Source organism: Tupaia chinensis, unplaced genomic scaffold (assembly GCF_000334495.1).
Source record: "Tupaia chinensis unplaced genomic scaffold, TupChi_1.0 Scaffold000523_1, whole genome shotgun sequence".
NCBI lineage: Eukaryota > Metazoa > Chordata > Mammalia > Scandentia > Tupaiidae > Tupaia > Tupaia belangeri.
In genome coordinates, this window is record NW_006160036.1 from 924,457 (window position 1) to 933,914 (window position 9,458).

A 9,458-nucleotide genomic window follows, 5' to 3' on the forward strand; every position below is an offset into this window, starting at 1 on the left:
GGCGGGGGCGGGGGGTGAGTGGGCAGGGAATGAGAAAGAAAGCCACCAGGTCTGGGACTCGAACTGTGGTTGGCCATGTGGGTGTGTCTATACCTTGACCACCACACCATCTGCTTGTCTCCAATAAAAATAATTCAAAAATAAAAATGATGCTGGGGGCTAGCAGATAGTTTGGTGGTTAAGGGTGCTGGACTCCCACACGGTTGACTGAGGTTTGAGTTCCAGACTTGGTGGCTTGCTTTCTCACTTTCCCTCTCTCTCTCTCTCCCTCTGGTCAAATTAAAATAAATAAATAAAGTTAAATAAAATAATTATTTTTTAACTTTATTATTAATTTTTCAATTTGATCAGAGAGATCACTTTTCTAGATTTCAGCACTTGATCATGTGTTTCTTCATTATTATGCACAGGATCTGGTCTAGGGATAGGTTTTGTGTGTTCATGTGGAATGTCCACAGATGGGTGGTAGCATACTATTGTCCTGCCATCAGATGTCAAAGCAAGCTCCACTTTGCAGTTATAGTCATCTGGAAGAGAAGAATACATAGATTTATGACAAACACAATATAAAACTCCATTTTGGGTTGGAAGGAAATGTTTCAAGATGGTTGTCTTTGATATCACACATTTTATTGCTGCTACTGCCATGGTGAATCAAGAGGCTTTTTAGGTGGCACAAAAAAAGTTGTTCCAAAGAGAAATTGCTTTTAAATCTGCTTTCAGACAAACTCCTTTTCAACCCTTGACAGAACATCCCTATGAGCCCACTATCTTGTCCCCCCCTTTATTCTTGATAGATCATGTAGTTTTCTTTTATTTTTGATTTACCATAGGGTATTTGCACACCCACTAGAGAGAGGAAAAGTGAAAAAGCATCTACTGGGGAGATGGCCATGCTGCAGTCCCTTCTCCCTTCTTAGGATTTGGGGCATGCATGCACATGCACCTACTATATTTCCTAAGCCTCCAGGTTTGGGATTTGAACCACGCTGTCAACCATGTGGGATCCAGATGCCTTAACCACCATGCTACTGCTGGCCCTGGTTTCTCTTGAACAGTGCATTACCACTGCACCACTGAGCTAATTTGATATTGAGCTTTTAATCCACAAAGTGTGATTTACTATGATACTCTGCTATATGTAAAATGCTTTTTCTTTTTGGAGCAGACAGGTGGTGTGGTGGTTAAGGTGCTGGACCTTTCTTTTTCTCTCTCTCTTTCTCTCTATCTCTCTCTGGTGAGGGCATGTGCCCTGCAGGAAATTTTTAAAATAATATAAATAAATAAATTATTAAATAAAATAAATAAATTGTTAAAATATTAATTATATTAATCATTAAAATAACAATACTTTTTCTTTTTTCTCTCTAACATTTCTACCATATTCTGCAGTCAGTATTTTTATCCCTACTCACAGATGAAAATGAAGTTCGGAGGGAACCAGCAGTTAGCGTAATGGCTATGTCGCTGGACTCCCACGTAGTCGACCGCGGTTCACGTCTCGGACCGGGTGGCTTAAATCTCACGCCGGGCGCGTGTGCATGCGTGCCCAAAATCCCGAGAGGAGAATGGAGGAGAAGGGATTGCGGCGTGACCATCCCCCCTGGGGGGTGATTTCTCGCTTTCTGTCTCTATGTCTCTGTCTGTCTGGCGAGCGCACGTGCCCTATAGCGAAAACCTCTCCAAAAAAAAAAAAAAAAAAATTGAAGTTCGGAGAGGTTAAATAGTGCCCAAGGGCACAGAGTAGGCAAATAGTAGAAGCTGGTGTCAGACTTTGATTCTGGAGCCCTGTCCTCACACCACTTCTCCAGCAGTCCACCTCCTCATTCTTTCTCTTTTTTATTTTCTTTTTGCTTTTTTAGAGAGATTTTTATCATAGGACAGATGCACTCACCAAAGACACAGAGAGAGACAGAAAGCAAGAAATCACCTTCCAGGGGGGATGGCCACACCTCAGTCCCTTCTCCATTCTCCTTTAGGGATTTTGGGCATGTATGCATGACCTGAGTTTTAATCCTCCGGGTCTGGGACTTGAACTGCAGTCAATTATGGGTGAGTCCAGCAACGTACCCGTTAATGCCATCTGCTAGTCCCCATCCTGCCTCTTTCTGATCCACCAGCTCAAAGATTTTCAGCCTTCAGTGGTTTCTCATTGTCATGAGGACTGGGACCCAGGATGTCTGAGGAAGCTGGGTCCAGCCCCAAGTACCAATTAGGCCTGTAGAGAAGCAGTGCTTCTTTCCTGTTTGAAGTGTTTGTGCCTTCTTTTTGGTGCTGGGTCCTCCAGGAGGGAGATGGGGAATCGGTACATTCAGATTCTGCCGCCCAAAGAAGCCAGATGCCTAGTGTCTGTTATTGCTGCAGAGCCCAGCTAAGACAGGACCTACTTCAGATACCTGTGTTGGCTCATTTTATGATTCCTGTGATTTGGTGCATAGATCCAACACTTTCCTTGTCTCCTCTCACCCCCTAGTGGCCTCAAAGGCATATTAGTCCTCCCTGCACATGTATCAGCTTGAACTCTGGAACCAGATTGCTTGGTTCAAGACCTGACTCCAGGGACCAGCAGTTAGCGTAATGGCTATGTCGATGGACTCCCACGTAGTCGACCGCGGTTCGAGTCCTGGACCCGGTGGCTTAAACTCAGGCCGGGCGTGTGTGCGTGCGTGCCCAAGATCCTGAGAGGAGAATGGAGGAGAAGGGATTGCGGCGTGGCCATCCCCGTTTGATTCCTCGCTTACTACCTCTCTGTCTCTCTCTGCCTGGCGAGCGCACGCGCCCTATAGCAAAAACCTCTCCAAAAAAAAAAAAGAAAAAAGAAAGAAAGAAAAAAAGACCTGACTCCATTTACTAGCTTTGTAACTGTGGGTGAGGTACTGTGCCTTGCTGTGCCTCAATATCCTTATATGTAAGATGGGGTCCATGCTCATGCCTATTTCCACACAGTTACTGTGAAAGTTAAGTATTGGATTATTGGAAAAAGCATGACACATTTTTTTCTATGTCTGTCTTTGCAAAAATGTGTCATGATTTTTCCAACAACCCAATATATGGATACTGGTGTTGATTAGGTAATGAGTGGCTATCTTCACCATTACTTCCCAGCAACAGTCAAAATGTCAAAATGTCAGCATTGTGGCCAAATCCCAGTGGTGCTCCAACCACCACACCACAGGCTGGTCTGAATTTATGTTTCTATCCAAATAATTTTTCCATTATGATGATTTTTTATTTAGCAAAATATTAACTTTTCACACTTAGGACTATTTCTCCCTGGTGCCCAGACGCAGAAAGACTGTGTACACCGACCTTCATCATGGTGTACTCAGCTCCTATCACTTATAGTACTGCACAGCTAATAAGTTATCTGTCCACTCCAGGAGATGCAGTGGCCTTGTCCCTGAAGAAGTTCCTGAAGCAGGACACATATGATGTCCACCTTTCTCTGTCCGACCATGGCAACAAGGAACAGCTGACAGTGATCAAGGCCACCGTGTGTGACTGCCACGGCCACGTAGAAATCTGCTCGGGACCCTGGAAGGGGGGCTTCATCCTCCCCATCCTGGGGGCTATCCTGGCTCTGCTTTGTGAGTACTTGTTACCCTCCCTGCTCTAAGGACAAGGTAGTTTACGTTCACCGGAGAGACAGAGAGAGAGGAAGTGAGAAATCATCCCCTAGGAGAGATGGCTTTGCAGCAGTCCCTTCTCTTCCATTCTCCTCTCGGGATTTTGGGTGCACACACACACACACACACACACACACCTGGTGTGAGTTTCAAGCTGCTGGGTCAGGGACTTGAACTATAGTCAGACATGTAAGAATCCAGTGACTTAACCAGTCCCTTCTCTTCCATTCTCCTCTCGGGATTTTGGGTGCACACACACACACACACACACACACACACCTGGTGTGAGTTTCAAGCTGCTGGGTCAGGGACTTGAACTATAGTCAGACATGTAAGAATCCAGTGACTTAACCACTAAGCCACTTGCTAGCCCCAGCCCACCCATTCTTTAAACCTATAATTCTAGGAGTGTCACTCAGATATCAGATAGATATTTCTAAAGCTTCTGGAACACGCCAGATTTTGGGGATACAGTGGTGAGTAGCAGAGTTGGCCCTGCCATCATGTCAACTAGAGGCTTAAGCAGTTTTTTGGGGGGAAGGTGGATCTCCAGATCAATAGCATTAGCAATACCAGAAATTTGTTAGAAAGGCAGTTCTCAAGCCACCCAGACTTACTGACCTGAAACTTAAGGGTAGGACCCGATAATCCATTTTCACAAGCCCTTGAGGGGGTTCTAATACATGCCAGAACTTGAACACCACTGGGCTAGTGGACGGAAGTGTTTAGTTAAAACCAAATTTCTTTGCCCTAAAGGTAGAACCTGTCATGGTTGTCTTTTCCAGTCTTTGAGTTGGTCCTTCCACAGAAATCATGTGTTTGGTCAGGTATGAATACAAGAAGAGCAAGCTTTAATTAACCAATATACTGTGCATCCAGCACTGCTTTAGGCACTAGGCTGTGACACTAATCGATCTCTGTCCCCGTGGTGGTTAGATTTCAGTGCAGGCAGCGGTAACAGTCTGGCAGAGAAACAGGTGTTGCTGTGATGGGAAGGAAGCAGGAGAGAGGATGTGCAGTGTCAACATGGGGTGGGTCAGAGGTCTGTGGTTTGAAGGAAGATGAGCAGGAAAGGCCTTGCTGACAGGGCAATATTCAGGTAAAGATCTGCAAGAGGTAAGGAGCAAATCATGCAGATATCTAGGAATCAGCAAGTGCATAAGCCCTGAGTCAGCACTGGGTATCGTGTGGAAACAGCTAGAGTGGAAAAGCAAGAGAGAAAAAGGTAGGAAATGAGATCAGAAAGGAGATGGGCACAGTGCATCACCATGTTGATCCTTCTAGGCTCTTAGAAAGACCACAGGTGAAACAGAAGGTCATCAGGAGTGGTGTGATTAGACTTAAACTTTGCAAGATTCCTACGGAACACATTATATAGGAGCAAAAGAAGGAAGACTCACAGTAAATGACAGAGCATTTTAGGGAGGGGAGGGGTGAGGTCAGGCTACATTGAGGAGAAGGTGATGATATTAAACTGAGACCTGAAGGGTGGGAGCCATGTGTCTGTGTGGAGTGTTCCAGGTGAAGAGAGGGCCCACGTGAAGGTTCTGAAGTGGGAAACTGCTGTATTTGTATTTGAGGCTCTCAGAGGAAGCCTGTGTGGCTAGAACTTGGGGGGTGGGTTGGAGACATAGGCAGGGGCCAAATCAAATAAGCCTTGATATAGGGAGTTGGGCTATTCCTAGGCTCCATCTACTGCATGGAGGGTCTAAAGTTGAACGGGACTCTGAGGATTTGGAGGTCTTGGCTAGACACGTGGTGGTGGGAGGTGAGTATTCACAGTCTCAAACTCTCTCAGTCCTCCTCCTGGTGCTCCTCTTGCTGGTGAGGAAGAAGCGGAAGGTCAAGGAGCCTCTTCTGCTCCCAGAAGATGACACCCGTGACAACGTCTTCTACTATGGTGAAGAGGGAGGTGGTGAAGAGGACCAGGTAGGATACTGGGAAGACTGGGAGTTGGGAGGCAGATACCGCCCAGGTCTCTGGCAGGAATGGTTAACCAGCTAACCCCATTAGCTTTGTTGACCTGCCCTGGCATAAAGCATCAGTCCTCATGGATATACTACCAATTCTTGTCTTCTAAAAGGGTCCTAGCCCATTGCTGTCTCTTCGACCCCAGCCTGTTTGACCTTGAGTCTGTGCTTAATTAATTTGGTAGGATAAGGGAGGGTAGAAACTAGAGCTTTTAGAAAGTTCTGATATATCTGTCTTTTTTTTAAAAAAAGAATTATTATTATTATTTTATTTAGCATGACCTTATAGAGAGAAAGTGAGAAAGCAAGCCACCAGGTCTGGGACTCAAACCATAGTTGGCCATGTGGAAGTCCAGTGCCCTTAACCACCATGTCACCTGCTGGGCCCGACCTTATCTATCTTCAAAGACTTCCTTATGAACCAGACCGTCCAGAGGGTACAGCAGTGGGTGAGATGTAAATCACAGGTCCGTCTCAATCCCATGTTTTTCTCATTTTTGTGAAGGACTATGATATCACCCAACTCCATCGGGGTCTGGAGGCCAGACCTGAGGTGGTTCTTCGCAATGATGTGGCGCCAACCTTCATTCCTACTCCCATGTACCGTCCACGACCTGCCAATCCAGATGAAATCGGCAACTTCATCATTGAGGTGAGGAATGGTGTGGCAAGCCTAGGACAGCCCTTTTTTCAAGCCTAGCACCAGAAGCACAAAAGAATGAGCATAGGCTTGGAGTCTTAGCTCTGGGTCCAAATCCTGGCTATTTGAGTAAGTTCTGGGCTTCTCGTTTCCTCTTTCATAGAACCCTAAATTACAGAGTGCTTAGTAATAGATAAAATAATTTATTCATTTATTCAAAAAATGTAGCAATTCTTAGAATACTGAAGCCAGAGTACTTGGGTTTGAGTTTTTAAAGATCCAGTGTGAGGCCAGGAGATCCAGTTCGGAACCTCTGCTATAGATTACTTCAAGGAGAAAATGAGTAAGCACTTAGAATTTGTTAGCACAGGGGTCCCTCACCTGACTACACATTGGAATAACCCAGGAACCTCAAAAATTACTGAGGTTGGGCCACAGGTGGCATGTGGTTAAGAAACTGGATCCCACATGGCTGACTTAGCAGTTAGAGTCCTAGACCTGGCAGCTTGAAAAACATGCTGGGCACATATGTGTGTGTGCCCAAAATCCCAAGAGAAGGATGGAGGAGAAGGAATTGTGGTATGGCCATGCCTCCTGGAGGGTGATTTCTCACTTTCTCTCTGTCTCTCCACCTGCGCACATGCCCTGTAGGAAAACAACAACAAAAATTATTGAGGTCTCTCACTTACCCGAGAGATTGGGATTAATTGATCTAGGTGTTACCTAGGCTTCGCGGTTCACGTCCCGGACCCGGTGGCTGAAAACTCACGCCAGGCGCGTGTGCGTGTATGCCCAAGATCCCGAGAGGAGAACGGAGGAGAAGGGATTGGCAGCATGGCCATCCCCCCTGGGGGGTGATTTCTCACTTTCTGTCCCTCTGTCTCGTTCTGTCCATCTGGCGAGTGCACGCGCCCTATAGCAAAAACCTCTCCAAAAAAAGAGAAAAAGAAAAAAAGGTTTTATCAAAGGGCATGTGTAAGGAAAAGTGAGAAATCACCCACCAAGGGGGATGGCCACACCACAGACTCTTCTCCATACTGCTCTTAAGATTTGGGGCACACTTGCACTCGTACCCAGTGTTTTTCTCAAGACATTGGGTCCAAGACTCAAATTGTGGCTGACCACGTTGGAGTCTAGCACACCACCTTCTGGTCCTCTCCACCTGATTTTAAGTTTGGGAACTTTGGACCTAGCATGTAGCATTTATTAAGTAGTGACTCTATTCTAATAAATGCTTGACATATATTTACATACACTCATTTGTTCTTCAGAAACCAAAGTATCACCACTTTACGGATGAAGAAACAGAGGCATAGAGTGGTGAAGGGTCTTACCTAAGATACCAAAAATAGTGTGTAGAGTCTGAGTTCTGGCTCAGGCATTCTGATTTCAGAGTCCTTGCCATTATCCACTGGCCTGTGTTGCACTGAGCACTTGTTGTTTGCTAGTCCCTGTGCTAAGTATTTGATATACATTGTTTGACTTCACCATTCAAAACCTTAAGAGAAGCTGGCCCCATAGCACAGCACAGAGAGAGCCGGATCCCACATGACTGACCAGTGGTTTGAAAACACACTGGGTACACACACAGGCCCAGGATCCTGATGAGATGGTGAATTGGAAGAAAAAGATTTGCTGCATGGCCAGTTCCTGTTGGGGGAGCTATTCTTTCTCTGTCTCTCTCTCTCACGTGCCCTCTGGCATGTAAACTAAGAAAGAAAAGAAACAGAACCTTAAGGGAGGGGAGAAATGGCCTCACAGATGAAGAAATGGAGACTCAGCAAGATGAAGTAACTTGCCTGAGCTCTCATAGCCGGCAAGTGTTGGGGTGTGCTAACCACCTGCTCTCTGTTGCCTCAGAACCTGAAGGCTGCTAACACGGACCCCACGGCCCCGCCCTACGACTCCCTGTTAGTTTTCGACTATGAGGGCAGCGGCTCTGATGCCGCCTCACTGAGCTCCCTCACCTCCTCCGCCTCTGACCAGGACCAAGATTATGATTATCTGAACGAGTGGGGCAGCCGCTTCAAGAAGCTGGCAGACATGTATGGTGGCGGCGAGGACGACTAGGACGCCCTGCCGTCAGGGCCAGGAACACGGTGTCAGGCCACAGCAGCATCTCCGAGAGATCGCCTTCTCTTCATCCAAGGACTTTGGAGCTTGTCAGGAAGCAGCCTTAGCAGCTTGGAGGGGAGTGGCCATGAATCTGACAGTAGAGGGAGTGGTCTCTAAGCCTTTCAGAATAGAAGAATGTGGGCAGTTTGCCTTTAGCAGTGAAAACCTCTCAGCCCAGATTAGGGTGCCACGGAGGCTGAATTTCTAGGATCTCTCACTGGCCATTGATGCTCAGCTCTGTGTCCTAACCTGGACTAGCTCTTACAGCCTCATGATGACTCTCCCTGGAATGGACCCTTCTTAGAAATAGGCCTCACGTTACGTGTTCGTTTGTTTGTTTTTTAATTCTATTTTTTAAAAGTTAGAGGCAGGTCCTCAACCATCCCTTGGGTCCTCCAGAAGCATAGCCCAGAGCTGCTGGGCTCACTGGCACTCTTGCATTTCTGATTTCCAGGCCCTGAGGCCTCCTCTTTGGATGGATCACTCCGTTTTTATACTGAGCGTGTCTAGGTTGTCCTTTATTTTTTATTTTCCCTATTGTGTGTTATAGATGAAGGGTGATGACAATTGTGTAAATGTACTAGACATTTTATTTTATTAAAGGAACTTTTCCCAGAGGTGCCAGTGAAGTGAATGTTTTTTTTTCCCCCAAATAACAGCTTTATTGACATATAATTCACATACCATTACCATTCATGAATTTAAAGGGTATACTTCAGTGGTTTTTTGAGTTCTCACAGTTTTACAAAGGGAATGAGCCCACACATTAATTTTGTGGGGGAGGCTTTCAAAGAGTAGCACGTGAGGTCTTCTTAGCAAGTCATTTACTCTCTAGTTGCCTCAGATTTTTTTATTTAAAAATGGAAATTTTGGGCTAATAGGTGGTGGTTAAGGTGCTGGACTCCCACATTGTAAATCATGATTCAAGTACTGGACCTGGTGGCTTGAAAATCATGCAGGGCATGTGTGCATGCATGCTAGAAATCCCAGGAGGAGAATGGAGAAGGGATAATGCAGCCATCCCCCACCCCGGGGGTAATTTTTTACTTTTTCCCTCACTACTGTCTCTCTGGCAAACATACATGCTATGGCAAAAACCTAAAAAAA

The 9,458-nt window shown here is 45.9% G+C and overlaps 1 protein-coding gene across 1 annotated transcript in view; it reads left to right on the plus strand.

The window, feature by feature from the left end:
* The window catches only part of CDH3 (cadherin 3), a 61,905-nt gene extending 52,942 nt beyond the window's left edge, over window positions 1-8,963 (plus strand). Inside the window, exons 13-16 of the mRNA XM_006156915.3 lie at window positions 3,381-3,587; window positions 5,425-5,555; window positions 6,102-6,248; window positions 8,097-8,963. Coding sequence (XP_006156977.1) covers window positions 3,381-3,587; window positions 5,425-5,555; window positions 6,102-6,248; window positions 8,097-8,306 — 695 coding nt within the window. The 3' untranslated portion in view covers window positions 8,307-8,963. The remainder of the gene's footprint in view (window positions 1-3,380; window positions 3,588-5,424; window positions 5,556-6,101; window positions 6,249-8,096) is intronic.
* The last annotated feature ends 495 nt before the right edge of the window (window positions 8,964-9,458 follow it).